The 20771-nt window shown below is 38.0% G+C and overlaps 1 protein-coding gene across 4 annotated transcripts in view; it reads right to left on the reverse strand.

Annotated features, from left to right (window-relative positions):
* dco (discs overgrown casein kinase 1) overlaps positions 1-20771 on the reverse strand; it is a 238541-nt gene that overhangs the window by 177465 nt on the left and 40305 nt on the right. For all 4 annotated transcript variants that reach the window (XM_090387640.1, XM_090387641.1, XM_090387642.1 and 1 more), the window contains exon 2: positions 20227-20337. In XM_090387640.1, the coding sequence (XP_090243766.1) occupies positions 20227-20337 (111 nt within the window). The remainder of the gene's footprint in view (positions 1-20226; positions 20338-20771) is intronic.

Here is a 20771-nt window from a genome sequence, read left to right on the forward strand (position 1 = left end):
TGATCATATTAAAACTGAGAGGCACATTTCTATTCCTTTGGTCTTTGATCTAAACATTCAATAACTGTTCCATTTTTTCAATAGGTGTATCATGTCGACTAACAAAAGTGGATTTTGTGCTTGCAGAATTTGATGCAAACCTATTGCTTGCTTTAATTTTGTCCTCATACTTTAAATTGTTTGTACTGATGATTCCTTGCACTCATATTCTTTAGCTAAATATGCATACGATCTTTCTTGCTCCATTTTCCCCAAAATAATTGTTTTCACAAGCAATGACAGAATTTTTCTTCCTGAAATCACTTTCAGATGTAAAGGCATGCTTTGAAGCCATTATGTTAGAGTTACTATTGAAATAAAATATAAATTCGCTCGCTCGCTCGCACACACACACACACACAATGAAGTAACTTTTCACTCAATTCGAAAACTCACACTGATATTATCACTAGCAAAGACTCAAGCCGACTAAGGTGTCGTTCAAGCATTACGTCATGTTGTTTCTGAGAACTGCTGAGTTGAAAGATACATAACAAAAAATATATTGTAATTAAAAAACCCAGGGGCTCACATCTGGTGGGCTTGGCACACCCAGGGTCCTGAGCTGGATATCATCATTCTTCTCTTTCTTGGTGATATTCTCTCTCTCTCTCTCTCTCTCTCTCTCTCTCTCTCTCTCAGGATAACTTGGGAATTTTTTTGGCTGATGCAGCCTAAGTCTCAGGCTTCCTTGCGCCATATGGCTAATAGTAATAATAATACTAAAGTAGGTACAATATAGAGGATAAATTTTGACTAATTGTGAAACTGCAAAGTGCCACAAAACAGCTGTCTCTGATAACAGTCTCTTAGAATGAAACTGATGACATTATAAATTCAATCACGCGAAAGCAACTACATAGAGTAAGCACCGGTTATAATGATCACTGGTTATATCAGCCACTTTATAGAATCAAATTTTAAAGGACCAATTCAAATCAATAAAATGCACTACATTTTCATCGTTTATTAGAATCACATCTTCAGTTATAAGAATCAATTTTGAATGCCTCTGATATTTTTCTAAAGCACATTTCTGGAGGTTACAACTATAAAACAATTTGCAGTTTTGGTTTATTGGACTTTTTTGTTTGTAAAATCTGTCATAAACAGGTAGTAAACTCGATCTTATTGCATTTCCGATAATACAGATAGCTTGAATTCTGTGTGTTTTTACGTTATTATGGTGAAATGTGTTTCCCCTTCACTGAAATCTTCAATCGTATAAAAAACAAATATAAAATATGGTAGCACAGCTAAGTCAGATACACTGTGCTACAGCGAACCTTGAGCCAGATGGCACAATCCATGTCACATGTACTTTTACCCCATAAGTGCGAATCTGCACTCAGCTGGGGGTCACATGTACACATTTACTGCCCATTACAAAAAATTTATTTATTTATATATATATATATGATCAAATTAATCCAAATATTAAATAGAAAAATAAAAATTACTGAAATATATATTAAAATAAATAAGAAAAATTTCTTTAATATTGTAAAGTTTATTTTGATATAAGTTTTTTTCTGTAATAGTTTATAAATTTAAGTTTTTTGTTTATGCAATCTTAATTATATAAACAATAAATCTTAACTGTTTATACAGTAATGTCAGAAGTGTTCAGTTATAGCTCAGACTCAGCATGGTTTTGTTAAGGGGAAGTCTTGCCTGACCAATTTGACGGGATACTATGTTGCAGTCACAAAAGAACTGGATGCAGGGATCTTAGAAAGGCTTTTGATACTGTTGCACATGGAAGACTGCTGCACAAATTGGAGCAGTGTGGCATTGGAGGCAAACTGCTGCTATGGATAAAGGGGTGGTTGAGGGGGAGAAGACAGAGAGTGGTAATCAATGGACACTGCTCATCGTGGACTAATGTTATTAGTGGAGTCCTTCAGGGTTCAGTATTCGGTCCATTACTGTTTTCTGTATTTCTAAATGATATTGATGATGGTATATCAAGCTTAATGTCCAAGTTTGCAGACAATACGAAGGTTGGCAGGGTTGTCAAGGACACTACTGACAATAGCAACGGATCTGGAAAGGTTGAGCAGATGGGCTGAGAGGTGGCAAATGAAGTTTAACATTGACAAATGTAAAGTACTACATATGGGAAACAGCAACCCCAGAGCAATGTATCAACTCTGCGGTACTACACTGACAGTGGTAGAGAATGAAAGGGACCTGGGGGTGGTTGTGCAGGCAGATATGAAGTTTTCTGAGCAGTGCAGATGGGCAGCAAGAGTAGCTCATGGTGTATTGTCGATGATATATAGGAATTTTTCTAGCAGGGATAAGGAGGTGATTATTCCCTTGTATAAGGCAATGGTCAGACCACACCTGGAGTACTGTATATAGGTCTGGAGGCCTCATTTCAAGAAGGATGTAGAGATGCTGGAACGAGTACAGAGAAGGGCAACAAGATTAGTGAATGGAACAAAGGGGTGCTCTTACGAAGAAAGGCTTAAGTTTTGCAAATTACAGTGTCTGGAGACTAGGCACCGGCGAGGTGATCTGATCTGATAGAGGTGTATAATGCCTTGAATGGTTTGAGCATGCTCAATGCTGATGGGATTCTTCCTCTTGCTCAGAATAATCACCTGAGAGGGCATAAATTCAAATTGAGAAAAGACAGATGTAGGATAGACGTGAGGAAATTTGCCTTTAGCCAGCGGGTTGTTGGTTGGTGGAACGGACTTCCATCCCTTGTCGTGGAAGTTGATAGCCTAAATAAGTTTAAGGCCCAGCTGGACAGGTATTTCGAACGAACAGAGGGGTGAAGTAGAAGTGGTTATTTTTTATTTATTATTTATTTATTTTTATTATTTTTATTTTTTATTTTTTTGGCTGATGCTGCATAAGCTTGCTTTCTTGCATCAAATGCCTCTACTAATGCTAAAGAACAAACTTAACGAATGCACCGAAGAATACTTTAATAACAGTGTGAATTCAGAAAAGGAAGAGGATGCAAAGATGCAATATTCACTCTGCAACAAATAATCGAAAAAACAACGAAATTTGTCAACATACTTATTATTTATTGATTATGAAAAAGCTTGCGATAGTTTGAATTAAGAAAAGATTATAGGCAATTTTAGAAAATAAATTCCCCAGGAACTAATAAATGCAATAAGAAATATATATAAAGATACAAAATTAGCATAAAATACAACAAATAAGGGTGTAAGATAAGGTTGTCGTTTATCACCAACAATATTCAATATCTCACTATACATTAAAAAAGTTTTCCTTCTAGTGATATTTATTCGAGCCAATGGGAGAAGAGGGTGGGGCAATTATGTCACTACAAATGCGCAGGTAAATAATTTCATTGTCTTCCATTGAAAGACAACTGCCTCCATAACGTTTCCCAAACACGGGCTTCACTGCCTGATACATGACCACGCCCAGCACCATTTGATGTTCAATTGTAATGTCAGCTAATGAAGGGGCCAGATATAGTTTGTATATTTGTAAATAGTTTGTAAATATTTTAGTCCTGCTCTTTTGGATGCAGCAATATTCCTCATGCATTATGGAACCCAAAGCAAAAGGCCTTTTTCTAAGTGATGTGTAAATGCAGGTAAATAATTACATGGTGATATTTATTCCACCTTGAGAATACTGGTGGTGCGGAAAAGGGTAGCCAATGGGAGAAGAGGGATAGTGGTCACGTGGTAAAAGTGGGCGGGACAATTACATTACTACAAATGCACAGGTAAATAATTACATAGGTCATTTCCTCATTAGATATCAATCAGTGCATTTCGAAAAGTGTGTCTCCTTTTAAGTAGAAAAGATTTGATTTACTCCGTCATACCTCTACATTTTATGTAGAAAAGACGTGCAAAGGTTGGCAAGCAAAGCGAACAGGAGGCAAAGCCCCGTAGTTTATATTAATAAAATATTGCAGGAGTGGAAAAAACTTACACTGATGAGCCAAAACATAATGACCACCTACCTAATATAACATTGGTTCTCCACGTGCAACCAAAACAGCTCGTACCCGGCGAGGCATGGATCTACAAGATTTCTAAATGTGTCTTGTGGTAAAAAAAAAAAAAAAAGTAAAGTGCAGCCATTATCAACCCACTGCAGGGTGGAAGCCTCCTCAACAATTCATGCTGAGGGAAATGGATCATAATCTGCCACGCTGGTCCAGTGCGGGTTGGCAGATCGACCGTATTCAGCAGTCAGGGGCTTGAACCCCGGTCTACTCAAAGAGCGTGTGCTACTGCACTCCCGCTCCTGCCCACTCAGCTACGGAGGCCGTGTTGTGGTATCTGGTACCAACATGTAACCAGTAGATCCTTTAACTCCTGTAAGGTCTGTTGTTGAGATGCCACAGATCAGTCGCTGTTTCAACACAAACCACAGATGCTCGATGGGATTGATTGTTTTTAGGAATTTGGAGGCCAGGGCAATACCTGGAAGTCTTCCTCGTGTTCTGTAAACCAATCTCGAACAATCCGGGCGGTGTGGCTTGGTGCATTATCCTGCTGAAAGATGGCACTGACAGAGGGGAAGACCGTTGCTATGAAAGGGTGTAAGCAATGATGTTTAGGTAGATGTCAGAGTGCGTGGCACATGGATGACTGGACCCAGGGTATCTCAGCAGAAAATCAACCAAAGCATGACACCCCTGCCACCATGCTTGATTTTGTCCCATAGTGCATCCAGGGGCCATCACTTCCCCGCGTAAATGATGCACACATACCTGGCTATCCATGTGGTGCAATGGGAAATGCGATTCATCGGACCAGACAACCTTCTTCCAATCACCAAGGTCCAGTTTCGATGCTCATGTGACCACTGAAGGTGCTATCGCCGGTGAACTGTGGTTAGCATGGGCACTTGGAGTGGCCTGCGGCTATGCAGCCCCATTTTCAGCAAGGTTCGATGTACCGTGTGTTGTGACATATTACTCCCATCCCAACAATTCCAATTACCAGCTAGTTGCACCACAGTTGCCATATGTACCATCCGGGAGAGCCTTCATTCACCTCTAGCATCAATGAGCCATGGTCATCCAACACCTCGCTGGTGATTTGTGGGTTCCCCCTCCTTGGACCACTTTTGGTAGGTACTAACTGCGGCTGACCGTGAGCACACCACCAGCTGTGCCATTTCGGATATGCCCAGTCATCTGGCCATTACAATTTGGCCTTTTTCATACTCGCTTAAGTCCACTGCCTTTCCCATCTGAAGAACAAGAGTAACACTGATTAACGGAGCTCAGTATCAGATGTTTTTTATACCATGTCCCAACCTGAGCACGCACCACAGTTCACCTGCAGTTGCTTCGATTTGCACAATGACTTGATGGTCATAAAGTACTTTTTGCCAAATCAGAGGATGAACTACAGATATTAATGCACCATTTCAATAAGATAGCAAAGAACTATAATTTAAACATATCAGCTTTAAAAGCAAAATCAAAGGACAATGTGCAGTAATGATATCAGATGAGTAAATATAGTAATAGATGGAGACATCACTAAACAAGTAATGGAATTTAAATAAGGAAACAGGATTTCAGAATTTAAAAAGATATGGAATACAAATTGAAAACTTACAACAGAATGAATGGAATAATAAAAAGGAATTTGGCACACAAATGACAATACAAACGAAATTACAAATACATAACATAACATCAAAGGCAGTAATAGACACTTGGGAAGAGGGATAAACAATGTCTGGAAGCAGCCCAGATGAAATTTCTCAGACCACTATTGGGATTAACAAAACTAGATCATCAAAGAAACACAGATATAAGAGAAAGACTAAACACCTCCAACATAATAGAAGAAATACAAAATTATCAGTTAAAATGGAAAGAACATGTAGAGAGAATGAGTAGGGAGAGCCTACCAAAATTAGCAATGAATTACAAACCTACTGGGAAAAGAGAAGGGGGGCATCTCAGAAAGATGGCTCAAACAGTTCTTTGAAGAGGGTTAATGGCACAGACTTCCTAAGCCTAAAATCCACTAAGGTCAAGAAGAAGATTTAATTTTATTATTATTTTTTTTTTTAGGGTCTGTAGTCTAATGAAGGACCCTTATAATGTCACTTGGTTGTCTGTCTGTCTGTCTGTCACAGCATTGTATCTCTGGAACCACTCAAGCTATTGACTTGAAATTTTGCATGGGTTTGTAGTCATGTGGGCCAACATAATGCCATATTGAACGTTGTTGACAAAATTTTTCTAAGAAATGGGTTGGGGAGTTGTCGACAACCTATAGCATATTATACACCGTTGGAAAGAGCTCAGTGAGTAGGTTTAAAATATAATTTTAAAATATTTTTAAAATTAAAAATGGCAGCACCAGAGAGAAAAGTGTGAGGAATTTTCATATCTCTCCCTCTATTCCCATCACTAATGGAGTTAAAAACCCAGGTCTGGACCTTGCTGGACCTGCTTTATCTCCTTTTCCCGGTGAGGAGGGAGGGTGGTACCCCTGTCCCCTCCTCTCCCTGCCAAACCAGCTTTCGCTCTGGTGTGGCATGGGCATACCCACTGAACATTTAGGGGCCACCTTCTCTATCGGGACCCTTTTCGGCCAAAAACAAAACTCGTTCAGCATACAATCCCTTCTCACTCTTAAAACAAATCTCTATGACCAAACAAAAGCATCAACAGCGATTAAAGCGTTTTTTTTTTTTTTTTTTTAGGTCCTAGCCACTGAAATCTGAGGAAAGTAGGTGGCAGAACCTGACAGTACTGATTCCTTGATTCCTTACTGGTAACACCTGGCTAGCCTCCCCATAGTGCAGTATGGGCAATGTCGAGTGCCATCAAAAGCCCGACGGCCAATGAGCACAACAGGCTACACTATACACAATCCACACACTTTAAATCTCTGGCTTAACAGGTTACTGTCATTCGATACAGAGAACACCGTTGAGATGGGAGCTGCTAATACCAAATTAGCTATGCATTATTCAATGCTTATCATGGTAAAAATATTCTGATTGAAATCTATCATTTACTTTTTGCGTTAAAATTAAAAAAACAATTTTTTATTGCACTTCGGTAGCATGCTTCTTTCTAATAAGTAACTCTCCTTTTGGTGACAAAAAAGGTTGCTAAATAGTTAGTTAATAATTCTATAAAGGTCATTTATAAATTTTGCTACGAGAAGTATTTTTTAACAATTTTCAAAGCTGGTGTTGTCCTGGCAAGGAGGTACTCAGAGAGCCAGTGTTGAGGCACCAGTGGTGGGGAGGCACCTGCGTGGAGTCTTGCACAGCCCTCACCTGCCAGTCGCTTCTCCCCCAAGACTTTAATCACTTCTCCAGGAAGAAGTCTGAGTTGCTTCTCCCACCCTTGTCATTCACAACTGGAAAGACTCAAATAGACGTTTTTGTTAGTTCCTCAGTTTTAGACCAAGCCAGGGTACTAGAAACTTTTTTCAGTTACCATAAAGCTCTCTATTTGAGATACTACACTAATGATCATTCATGAATATAGACCCTTCATCCTGCATGCCCGGCACTTAGTAGTTGACAGGGTTTTTTTTTTTTTTTTTGGTTTTTTTTTTTTTTTGGGCTGGCGCAGCATAAGCTTTAGGCTTCCTTGCACCATATGGCCATTACTAATACTAATATCACACTTGGGTTTGATATACAATTAACAGAAAATAACTAATTGATCCAGAGCTGGTTGCACAGGGTCATCAAGACCCCACACGATTTCAGCTATTTTGTGTTCTTCTTCTACTTGGTCAACATAACTGAAACTCCTAATAACTTTCAACAATGTTTTCTTTGATTTCCCCATTGAAAATTACAGAAATGCCTCTTAGTCAACAGACAAATAGGACAAAGTTAACACTGGAATTCAAGTTTTTTGATTGACATTTCTCATTTTTTGAAAATAAAGTGCTGCAGAGGGCACTTTATTTTCAAAAAATAATTAAAAACATGTTTTTAATATAAAATATAAAGAATTGATTTTTCAGAATAAGAAAATTGGGTGACATCAAAAAGTAAACTCCCTGAATTATTTTTTGATAATTTAAGGTTATAAATGGGGTAACTTCTCAGTGCAGCCTCAGCTACTGGGTGGGTCGCAGGCAGTGGATAGCAAAAGGCCCGCAGATATGAGGGTTAGCTCTGAATAAGGGAAAAAATAAATAAGCAGTCCCGGACCGAGGTGACAGTGCTAATAGGATTTAGGTGGTGTGGTTAAACACAGAAAAACTACATACATCCAATGACGGCACGGTAACATGTTGAGGAAGTTCCACCAATAAATAAGGGCTACCACACCTATACAGCTGAGACAGGTTTGGCAGATCGGCAGCTTAAATTCATTGCCTTCAACAGAAAAGAAGCCTCAGAAGAATAAAATGTAATAATCCCAGACATGACACATCCCATCTTGGTAGTGATATCTGTGATGGCAACAAGCCTGATGCACAATCAACACCAAGTAGGAAGACAATGAATATTAAACTGGCCACAATAATTTAATATAATGACACTGTCAAGAAAAATGGAGGAGTGTGTGTGGATATCTTAATGGGCAGAAAAATTAACATTCTAGGACTGAGTGAATCAATATGGAAAGGAAATGGATATAGAGAGTTAAGAGGAGGCTATTACCTCTACTAGTCTAGAGGGGAGATAAGGCATAGCCGTCATTATAGATGAGAGAAGGGCATAACCATCATTATAGATCACAGGATACAAGAAAAGCTACTGGAGGTTACTGGTGTTTACTGTTGTTTGCTTTTAGGAGCATTAGCGACTAAGGCCATATTGCTCCGGGATATGCGGTGGTCATTCCCTGACCTTTCCGCATCCTCCGCATTTGGTGGTGACTGGCTCGAACCCCGGTCTAATCAAGAAGCGTGTGCTACGCACTGCTGCTGCTCCTTCCCACCTGGCTGCGGAGGCACCCTACTGGAGGTGAATTTCCTCAGTGACAGATTCGTGTCAATTAAACTACAAATGAACAACTGCATTCATTTGCAGCATTGAAGATAGTACAATGCTATGTATGCCACAAGCTGGTTGTGAAGAAACAGAGAAGCTGGAGTTTGAGGACAAGCTCAAAGAGAATATCACAGGCAGAGATAGTAATTGTGGGGGACCTAGAAATAATAATGGTGAGAGACTGTTGCATTTCTCCTTACAGAACAGCCTGGTCATAGGAAACACCTGATTCAAGAAAAGGAAGTGTCACAAAGTGACAAGATATGGATGGGATGGTCAACAGGAATCCCTCATTGACTATATACTGGTGGATAAGGAGCAACATTGAAGATTAGTGGATGTCAAGGTCCTTCCAAGTGGTGAGTAGTGATCACAGGTTACTTGTTGTAGTTATCAGATTCTCTAAATTGAAGATGATCAAAATAACAAGAGGGAGTAAACTAAGGGTGTGGAAATTAAAAGAGGAGGAAAAGGGGAAATGTTCAAAGAACAGTTCAGTAAGGTTGTACCTAAGATGGTGGTGAACAGCATGGACACTGAATGGAAAGCATTCAAAGGCTATAGTAGGGCTGACAGAGCGGGTATGTGGAAGGACAAGCAACAGAAGGAGATGGAAAGAAACCCCATGGTGGAATGAGAGGACAAGGGAGGCTGTGAAAATAAGAATAACGCCTTCAGGACCTATTTTCAGACAGAAATGAGGGGAATAAAGAGAGAGAGAGAGAGAGAGAGAGAGAGAGAGAGATAAAACTGCAAAGGAGGCCAAGAGGGCAGTCAACAAGGAGAGAAGGCGATGTCTGGATGATGAATGGAGGGAAACACTACAAGATATCGATGGTAAAAAAAGATGCTGCATGGCATGGTCAGGAATAGGAGGAGATTCGAGCAGTACAAATATCTGATTGATGAGAATGAGAATCTAATAACCAAGGATGAAAAGATAAGAAAAACATGGAGGAATTTTGACAATCTGTTGAATGTGCAGGGCAGTCAGCAAAAGAGACAAAGGCAGGATGGACGAAAAGAGCGGATGGGGGAGAAGATGCAGAGTGAACAGACAGACCTGACTTGGAATGATGTTGTGCATGCATGGAAATACATCAAGACAAGTAAATCTGCTGGTATGGACAAGATAACTGGAGAGATGCTAAAAGCCAAAGGCAAGGCAGGGATAAGTGAACATACAGACCGTTTCACAAGATCTGGGATGAAGGACAGGTGCCAAAGAGCTGGAAAGAAGGTATGATCATCCCACTGTTCAAGAAAGGGAACAAGAAAAAGTGTTCCATTTATAGAGGCATCACACTGACATCAGGGGAAGATAAGAGAATAATTGAAACTCGGATGGCTGAGGAACAGTATGGCTTTAGGCCTAGCAGATCAATAGTGGAGCTAATTTTCTCCATCAGGCAACTGATAGAAAAATATTATGAACATAACAAAGAACTATAGATGCCGTTTTTGGACATAAAGCATTTGATGCCATGAAGAGAGAGAAAGAGAGAGAGACTATGGGAAGTTTTGAGAACCTTGGGGATAGAGGAACACCCTGTGGAGAGAAATGAGAATATCTTCCCAATCACAGTGAGCAAAGTAAGAACGGTGGCTAGGCTGACCGAGAGCTTTGAAATAACTTCAAGTTTGAGACAAGGAAGCAACCTGTCACTGTTACTATTCATAGCTGTCATGAATGAGGTGCAATGTAGAGTCACAAAACAACCTGGAAAAGATCAGATGGAAGTGATGTCCTTTGCAGATGACCTCTGTATATGGGGAGAGAACACGGAACAAGTGAAATGGCAAGTTGATGCATGGACTAATATGGCCAAAGAATTTGGACTAGTTTTCAGTCAGGAGAAGTAATGGTTATAAAGAGGAGTGGTGAGCCTGACAGTTACATTGCAATGGAAGAGAAGGACCTAAATTAGTTCACAACTTCAAGTATCTAGGAAGTACCATCAAAAAGACTGGAGAGATCGATGAAGAAATAAGCAGAACGATACAAACTGGCAGTAATTTCTACAGACAGATCTGATCTGGAACAGACCACTAAACTGTACAAAGGCCATTTACCAGACCTACTACATACCAATTGTGACATATGCATCTGAAACTTAGACTATGAGGAAAAGGGATGAAAGCAGAATGCAGGGGGCAGAAATGAGGTTTGTGGGGGAGCATAGCAGGAAAGACTGTGCGAGAGCATAGCATTCATTCATTGGCATTCGAGGTGAGTGGACGCGCTTAGACAGGGCTCCTCAGTTAAGTGGTTTACTTTTGGATAGTGCTTTTAAATATTTGATTTATTTATATTGTTGGATTATTTTGTTATAGGTTTTCCTGTAACTGTTTGATTTTAATAATATTATAGATATAATTTTTTAAAGTTACTTTCATTGATATTTATTTAATTTTATAATGGTAGTTACGAGATCTGCCTTAAACATGTCACGGAGTATCGTGACTCACACAGAAAAAGCAGATGGCGATTTACGGGTGAGTAATGATTTAATCCGTTGTGGAACCTGTGGAATGTTTTCCAAGGTCGACCTGGTGACTAATCCTACCTCACCTGGGGATTCTTTTCTTTGTGCTCGATGTAAGGAGTGCAGCGATCTTAAATTACAATTTGGTGCACTGATGGAACAATTTGAGTCCCTCAAAAAACGAGTGCTTGCCCTCGAAAATAATGCATCTGGGAGCTTGTCGGGGACTCAAAACTCCAGCAATCTACCAAGTGATGCACACCCGATTCAAGCCTCAAAACAGAAAAACCAAGTGCAAACTACTCTGGTTAAAAAGGACATTGTTTTATTAGGAGACTCCATTGTCTGGGAAACAGGGAATATTTTTTGTAATAAGGATAGGTGGAGCAGAACCAGTGTATGTCTGCCGGGAGCAACTATTGATGATGTCACCAACAGATTATCAGATTTTAAAGGGGGTAAAGAAAATATTATTATTCATGTGGGGACAAATGATATTAAACGTACACGATCTGACGATTTGTTGGAAAAATTCAGGACCATGCTGAGGAAATGTCACAAGCTAGGCCATAATGTCTATGTGTTTGCAATTCTGCCCAGACACGATAGGAGGCATTATATGTTAAGAGCCTTGTGGATTAACTCAAGACTTGAAGGAATCTGCAAGGCTTTAGGGGGTAAATTTCTATCAGCATGGCCCACACTTGTAGGTAGAAGGAATCTGTTTTGGAGAGACGGGATACACTTAAACAAAGGTGGCACAAAAGTTTTTGCCAGTATTATTGAGGATACCTTAAAGGTTCGGGGAAACTGCCAGTTAGAGGGGATGTGGGTAATACTGACATGCGTTTATCTGATAATATTGGTCAAAGTAACTCTTGCACATACCTTAAGAGTTCTTATCTGTTACTCCAACTGGACGTATTATCTAGATGTTCTGGGGGCAGAAACGTTTCACGTGAGCGGGTAGCTAATATCAGGGAAGAGAGCTAAAAAAATTCAAGGGTTGTTAAATATACAAGAACAGTAAATCTTAATTGTTTATACAGTAACGTTAGAAGTGTCGTCAATAAAATGAGCAAATTCAAACTGCTGGTTAAAACAAGTAACGCGGACATAATAGGGCTTACAGAAACATGGTGCCACCCGGAAATTGGGGATGATGAGTTTCAGTACGGCTTGTATAATGTATTTAGGAAGGATAGGTTAGATAGAAGGGGTGGTGGGGTAATGCTTCTTATCAGAAGCAGCCTGAGTGCGACGATAGCTTTCCCGGATTCAGACATTTCACATGCTAGTACAGAGTCTGTATGGTGTGAGATAGTTGGAAACAAAGGTATAATGCGAGTAGGAGTAATCTACAGACCAGGTGAGTGTGAAGATTATGACAAAAGCCTCTACATGCAAATGGAATGGGCAAGTAAGCGTCAGTGCCTTATTATGAATGATTTCAATTTGCCTCTGATTGATTGGAGTAAATGGGAAGGAAACTCTACATGGGGAACAAAATTTTTAAATCAACTAGACGACTGTTATTTGTATCAACATGTCAGGGAAAGTACTAGAGAAAAGGATATCCTAGATCTCATCATCACACATGAATCAGATGACATAACAGGGCTGACAGTAGAGGAACCAGTAACAGGAAGTGATCACGGAGTTCTACGGTGGATGATGACGAGAGAGGTAGCAGAAGTAAAAGGCAAAGGAATGGGTTTTAATTTCAGAAAAGGAAATTACGATGCCTTAAGGTACTACATGACATCTATTAACTGGGTAGATATCGCGCAGAGAATGAATACAATTGAACTGTGGTATCTATTAAAACATTAATCACAGATGCCTTGAATGCGTATATACCATTAAAAAAAATACTCCACGAGAAGGGTTCCAAGTTGGATGAATAGTTAAGTTGCCACATTACTTGAGCAGAAAAAGGTGGCATGGAAGGGTTACAGAGCAATAAAAAGTACTGAAGCCTATAACAGCTACAAGGTGATGTGTAATAGAGCCACAAAAAAGGTTCGACAGGCAAAGGCAGTTTATGAGAAATCAGTAGCAAACAGAGCAAAGAGGGGGGATAAAGAATTCTTCACATATATAAATGCCAAGAAGAGCAGGACAAACCAGATCGGACCTTTACGTAAGGGAAAGGGGATAGTAATAAATACACTAGCTGCCGTTGCAGATGAACTCAACAGTTATTTTGCATCGATATTTACAAATGAAAAGCCTTTTGTGGCAATGGGAAATTGTGGGAGCGAAGTTAAAAAATATGTAATTAATGATATTGAAATTTCGCAAGATTATTTAATGAAAAAACTTTCGAGCCTACAGACCAGTAAAGCTCCTGGAGTTGATGGAATATACCCTATAATCTTAAGAGAGGCAGAAAGCGAGTGCATTGAACCATTGAGGCTAATTATGCGAGCATCACTAGACTCTGGGAAGATTCCCTTGGATTGGAAAAGTGCAAATGTATCTCCCATACATAAGGGTGGCTCTAAAAGTGAAGTTGGAAATTATCGACCTGTCAGTCTGACTTCAGTAGTAGGGAAAATTATGGAGGCGATGATCAAGGGTGGAATTCAGGATCATTTGGATGGAATTGAAATTCTCAAGAATACTCAGCATGGTTTAGTAAAGGGAAAATCATGTTTAACAAATCTGGTTCGCTATTTCGAAAGGGTCACTCACGAGCTGGGTTTAGGGAATAATTTCGACATTGTTTATTTAGATTTCAGCAAAGCTTTTGACTCAGTCCCACATGAGCGGTTGCTTTATAAGCTGGAACAGGTTGGAATCACTAGGAAAATCCTTAGATGGATAGAAGGATGGCTTCAGGGCAGGAGGCAGAGGGTTGTGATAAATGGCTATTCCTCAGATTGGGTTGATGTAAGAAGTGGGGTTCCACAAGGATCAGTATTAGGACCACTGTTGTTTTTAATTTTCATAAACGACATTGATGAAGGGATAGAGGGTGTGATGTCTAAATTTGCAGATGATGTTAAAATTGGTAGAGTAGTTAATGATCACTGTCAGGCTGAGCTTTTTCAGAGAGACCTAGATAGACTTCAGGAATGGTCAGAAAAATGGCAGCTGTGCTTTAATCCAACAAAGTGTAAGGTATTACACCTGGGAAACAGTAATCCCAAAAAAACGTATTCACTTGGTGGAGTTCAACTAAACCCAGTACTGGAGGAAAGGGACTTGGGTGTTACGATACGGTCAGACATGAAATTCTCTGAGCATTGTAAACAGGTTGCAAGGAAGGCCCATGGTGTCCTATCAATGATCTATCGAACTTTTGCAAGTAGAGATAGGGATGTGATAATCTCATTATATAAGGCTTATGTTAGACCACACTTGGAATACTGTGTTCAAGTATGGAGACCACACCTAAAGAAAGACATTGAGTTTCTTGAAAGGGTGCAAAGAAGGGTAACTCGCCTGGTGAGATCGGCAAAAGGGCGTCCTTATGATGAAAGACTTCGAATATGTGGGTTGCAGAGTTTGGAAACCTTAGAGGAGATTTGATTGAGGTGTTTAAGGCTCTGAGAGGCATCAGTAAAATGAATGAGGACAAAATTTTCAAGATTATAAATGATGCTAGAACTAGGAGACATAAATTCAAGTTACGGGGGAAAATGTTTAGATTGGGCTGCGGGAAGTTTTATTTTAGCCAGCGAGTTATAAATTACTGGAATAAGTTGCCTTCATGGGTGGTAGAGGCCGACAGTTTGGGGATAATTCAAAGGTCATCTGGATAGTACTTTCGGGTAAGGGAAGTGCATAGGATGATAGGTTTAATTTCCTTTTTATTTATTTTATCATTGTTTTGTTCGGATTTTTTTTTTTTTTTGGCTGGTGCAGCATAAGCCATAGGCTTTCTTGCACCATGCGGCCATTACTAATACTAATACTAAATACTAATACTAAGACAAAGCAAACAAAATTAGGAATGATGTGATTAGGGAGAGAATTCAGGTTGAGAGGGTCCAGAGTAGGACTGAAAGGTCCTATTTGAAATGGTTCAGACATGTCAAGAGGATGAATGAGAGGTGTTTGCCAAGAATGTTTGATTTGCAACTAAAGTAGAAAAGACAAAAGGAAGACAAAGAATGAAGTGGGTGGCCATGATAAAGAACAATGTCATTAAAAGAGGGGGAAACTGGAGTGAAATCAATGAAGGAGAGAAACTCATGGACAGAACATGGTAGCGAGGCTTCTTACATCAACCTGTGGAACAAGGGAACAATGATAATGAAATGCGGTAACTTTGTACCAGCAGCACAACTACGGTCTTTTGCACCCAGGGCAGATCCCTCACCCCCTATATAATGTTATCAACTTGAAAAAAAAAAAAAAAAAGGAAAAAAAAATCTTAAAACTTAATGGATTTTAAGAAACCACAGAAAACTAAGGAACAATAAAAATTCAGTGAATAAAGTATAGCATATGTACATAGTATTTAATATAATCAGAAAAAGAGATACAAAATGTGAAAATCAATAAGAGAAGAGATTTAAAGTTTCAATTTTCGTGTCTTCATGTCGGCAAATTTATTGATAACCTCATCAAAATTAATTTTACTGGTATATTCATTTTCAATAGATAATATGGCTAGGTTTGATAATCTAGTCTGACCCATTGATGAGAGGAAGTAATTTTTAATTAATTTTAATTTGGAAAAGTTTCTTTTGCAAGAAGCTATAGATAGGCTACTGTTAAAAAGAACCTTAAACATAATAAATTTGGTAGATTTCGAAAAGTCCCACTTTATAATAAGCCCTACACACTGCAGAGCTGTCCACTGTTTTGCTTCCTCAACAGTTATTTTTGCAGCTTGTAAGTTGACGTTTTAGTCGGCCAATTTCTAATAAGATTTCTTCGTGATGAAATTCATCGAAAGTTTCGGTCAGCTTTGAAATATGCATTTCATATTCTTCTTTCTTCACAACAACCAAATTAAACGTTGAATAATGGCAAATATTGAAAGAATTTCATCCATTGCTTTCGAACGAACCACAAATTCTCGATGAAACCTATCCAGGCATTCATATGTTGCTCTTTTTAATTTTTCTTGGAGTGAGTCCAGCATCCTTTGTCATTTCTCCTTGCATTTGTTTTTTTTAACCTTATTCTTCCTCTTCTTCCTATTGAAATGCATATTTGCAAATTGAAGAGCCCTTTCTACAATTTTATTTCTTTCTTCATTAATAAACAATTTTAAGGTCTGTAACTTTACAACACATTTTTTCAGGCTAATTCCAGGCTAATGTCTGTAAATATTTTTGTGCAAGGTTCTTGTAGAATTTTGTGCCAGAAAGAAAGATAAAGAAAAACCACATGTGGAAAATAAAATTTCAGCAATCCCTCCGGTATCTATATTCTCTTGAGGTTCGCATGTTTGTAGAGCAGAAGTTTTTTTTTTTTTTTCAAAATGAATTTTGAAAAAAATTCATTTTTTACAATATTGTAAATATAGTCATTTTGACTATATTTACAGAATCATAAATGTGCACTCCACCTTGTCTAGGCAAGTGTTTTAACTGTCATTCCTGGTTTTTTTTTTCATTATTTCCCAATGGAGAGACTGAAAAGAAAGAATAAAGGTTTTCCAAAGGTTATGCACAGTGAAGCGCTGGCAAATTAATGCACTCCACATTAATTCAATGAGTGGTTTGCCCAAGGCATACTTTGGAATTAATTTCCTTGATTTTAGATTGGACCCCACCACGTATTCTTGCCATGGTTGCTGCACTGTTATAGCCTTGACCACGTCACAGATTTATAACCAGTCCATCCTTTTCTAAATTGTTCAAAATTTCTTTTGTGAGTTCAGCAGCGATGAATGGGGAAGAAGCCTAAAAATGGCTCCATCACTTCAAACCTTGTCACCTACATTGTGAACATATATAATTACTTCACACATTTGGTCAGTGTGGGATATGTCTGGTGTATTGTCAAACAGAAATTCAAAATATTTAGTTTGTTTTATATTGTTGGCTACTGTTTTTAATCTCACATAATTTCCTAAAATGTTAATAAACTTATTTTGAATCCCTAGCGATAAATATGAAAGTTCTTTTCTATCAGATGAATGTTCAATTCTTAAAATATGTTCTTTCAAAATGGATCACAATTTGACTGCAACTATCATTTTTCTAAGATTTCCTTTATTTGTAGAAAATATGGATTCATCACGTCCACGAAAAGGAAGATTCTGACGAGACAGAAATAACTTTACGTCTAAAAGCCGATGTAAAACATCTTTCCATTTCTTTCTTTCTTTCTTTATTCAATCAGATTCAAAAGCATGGGTTACTGTATCACTTTTTGAAGAGTTGTTTTCAAATTACTTCATGCCTGCATTTAAGGAATACTGTACAGAAAAGAAAATTCCCTTCAAAAATTTTACTTCTTTTGGATATTGCACCAGGATACCTTAAATCATTAGATGACCTTAACCCAAACATTCAAGTAATTTTCCTCCCTGCAAATACTACTGCATTGCTTCAACCGATGGACCAAGGTGTTATTGCTGCATTTAAATCATATTACCTAAGGAGAACATTTGCTAAGGCTGTAGCTGCAACAGACAGTGAATCTTAAAGTATGCCTAGAGCAAATGTAGTAAAAGAATTTTGGAAAGGCTTCATGATCTTGGATGGCATCAAGACTATTAGGGCTGCATGAGATGAAGTTAAACAGTCAACACTTAAAGGGGTTTGGAAAAATGTGTCCTCAGGTTACTACTGATGATTTTGAAGGTTTTGAAAATCATGTTGAAGAGGCTACTACACATATTGTAGATATGGCAAGGCAGTTAGAGCCTGAAAATGTTACTGAATTGCTTGGATCCCATTCACAGCTCCTAAGTAGGGCTCACAATACCAGTCAAAATCTTAATACCGATATTTCGGTATTTTTAATTTATGAAACCGGTAATCCAAAAAAAAAAAAAAACAAAAAAAAAAAAACATTTTTCGCAATAAATTTTGATGACAATTAGGTACAATAAAGTAAGGAAAAAACAAGTAATTACTTGAATTCACATTTTAAATCAGAACTTTTATTACAATAATAAATATTCTAGCAAAAATTATTAAACATATAATTATTCTAAAAACAATAAAATAAGCATCCACACTACCTGTCCGAATAAAGTGAGCTCTTAAGAAACTCAATAGTGTTATCGTTTAAACTGGATCTAATTTTGGTATATATTTAATTAGCGGCAAGAAAATGTCCTTTTGGATTCTGTGCTGGTTGGTGCTATTGTACTGAGATAGTCATAGACAAGTTGCAGTTATCCTCCCCTCCCTTATTCCCTCATCTTCAAAAAATCTTATTTCCTTTTTATCAAAAATAAAAAATATTTCCTTTTTGACTTTTTATGGCACTATATCCGTATTTCCTGAAAAAGGCCTCTGAGGTTGGGAAAACTCATATCACAATAATAAACTCATACACCAACCGTTTAAATTGAGAAAATTTTAATACTGCAAAATAAAATATATAAAATATAGTACGAACAATCTATTTACTATTTACAATAAATATAAAACTTAAATTGGATTAAAATAAATATATAAAACATTTAAAATATATGATAGAATAAAAGCGCTAAAATTAGACTGTAGCTTTCGGAAGCATCCGCTTCCTTTCTCAACAGTAAGTTAAAACCTACACAGTACATCCTTAAATAGCAGGTTCACAGCACTTCACGTGTGGTTCGACTGGCGCATGGGCAGAACTCCCTTCATGCCTATTAGAACTGGAAATGGCTCGGGAGTGCAGAAAGCAAAACCGTTCATCCGTACTGAGGACCACAGCCTCAAAGAGGGGATGCATACGCATACCCCTGTCTCTATTAATAGTATTATTGTCTGATGAACAGATTCGCAAGCTCTCGATCCACTTGCAGTTCCAGAACCCATGCACCCGGTCAACAATGACCGCATCCTCTGGGGAGATCTGGTGCTGCTTCTCCCAAAAATGTTCAGCCACAGCAGACTTTCCATAATCTGTGGCTTTTATGGCATTCATGTGCCCCCCCCAGACGATCCTTAACTTGATTGGCTTGCAGGTAAAAAAAAAAAAAAAAAAAAAAAAAAAAAAATCATACCCCCATTGCATACTTGAGCGAATTAGTAATGGTAACTATCATATTCAGTTGCTTCAAGTGCCCAACACCAGTGGCCCATTCTGAATAGCCCGTAATTTTTTTTGGAATTTTTTTACTTGACAGTTTTTTTAGTATTTTATGGCATTTTTTAACATTCCTTTTCTGCATTTCATAATATTTTAGATTTTTCTGCATTATAACACAGCTGGCTTTCAATACATCTTCAGCCAAGCCATTCCTATCAAATTCTCCACCCTAAATATGACTATCAGGGGCTTTCAAGGTCCCATTTTTCCCCATCTAGACATCCACCATTACTAATTTACTCACACTTTGTGTGTCTGTGTGCACATGTACATTGCTAAAATATGATCTTGTACACAGATTTCAGAATACAAATAAAATTTCTTAGAACATTTGTAAATGTATAATTTACCACAGTAAACGTCTAGATAGAGAAACCTAGATTTTGGGCATACAGACAGAATCAATAATTACAATCTCCAACCCAAGCATGGTACTAAGTACTATAGGTTATAATACCTCTCGTGTTTGGGGGTTTAGAAAAAAAAAAAAAAAATTATTCACAAAATTTTCAAACATGTAATTACATACCACCACCTTGCATCATCTTGTAAAACTTGCTTTCTATATGCAATTGTGGATGTTTTGTTTTGATGCATTCTAATTTTATAGCCACCTCTTCTCCTGTTGTTATGTTAGTACCTTAAAATAAAAAAAATAAGTTTTTAAGAAATGCAATATATACAAATCTTTACTAAAAATTAGTAAAAAAATTTGAGAGCTGCAAGGCTCAATAACTTACACAATTTTTCAATATATTAAAAAAAGTAAGAGATTACCTCAATCTTTTTCATGGAATGCTTCCAGTCAATTCTCTCCAAATGTAACGAATAAAATAAGATGAAAAAAATGAACTAATGAATTCCCTCACTCGTAGAGATACGACCAATTTCGACGTGCAATGGAATCGAAAGCCAAGAGTCCCAACCAGACCCCGAAACATATCAAACCACTGCAGCAAGACCACGAGTGTGAGAAGACATTGTGTCAGAATAAATAATTAAAACCGCTTCAATAATAAATAATTAAAATCACTATTAAAATCACGATTAAAAAAGATTAAAAACAATTAAAAT

This window comes from Mastigoproctus giganteus, chromosome 13, assembly GCF_048544385.1.
Source record: "Mastigoproctus giganteus isolate SK-2022 chromosome 13, ASM4854438v1, whole genome shotgun sequence".
Lineage (NCBI taxonomy): Eukaryota > Metazoa > Arthropoda > Arachnida > Uropygi > Thelyphonidae > Mastigoproctus > Mastigoproctus giganteus.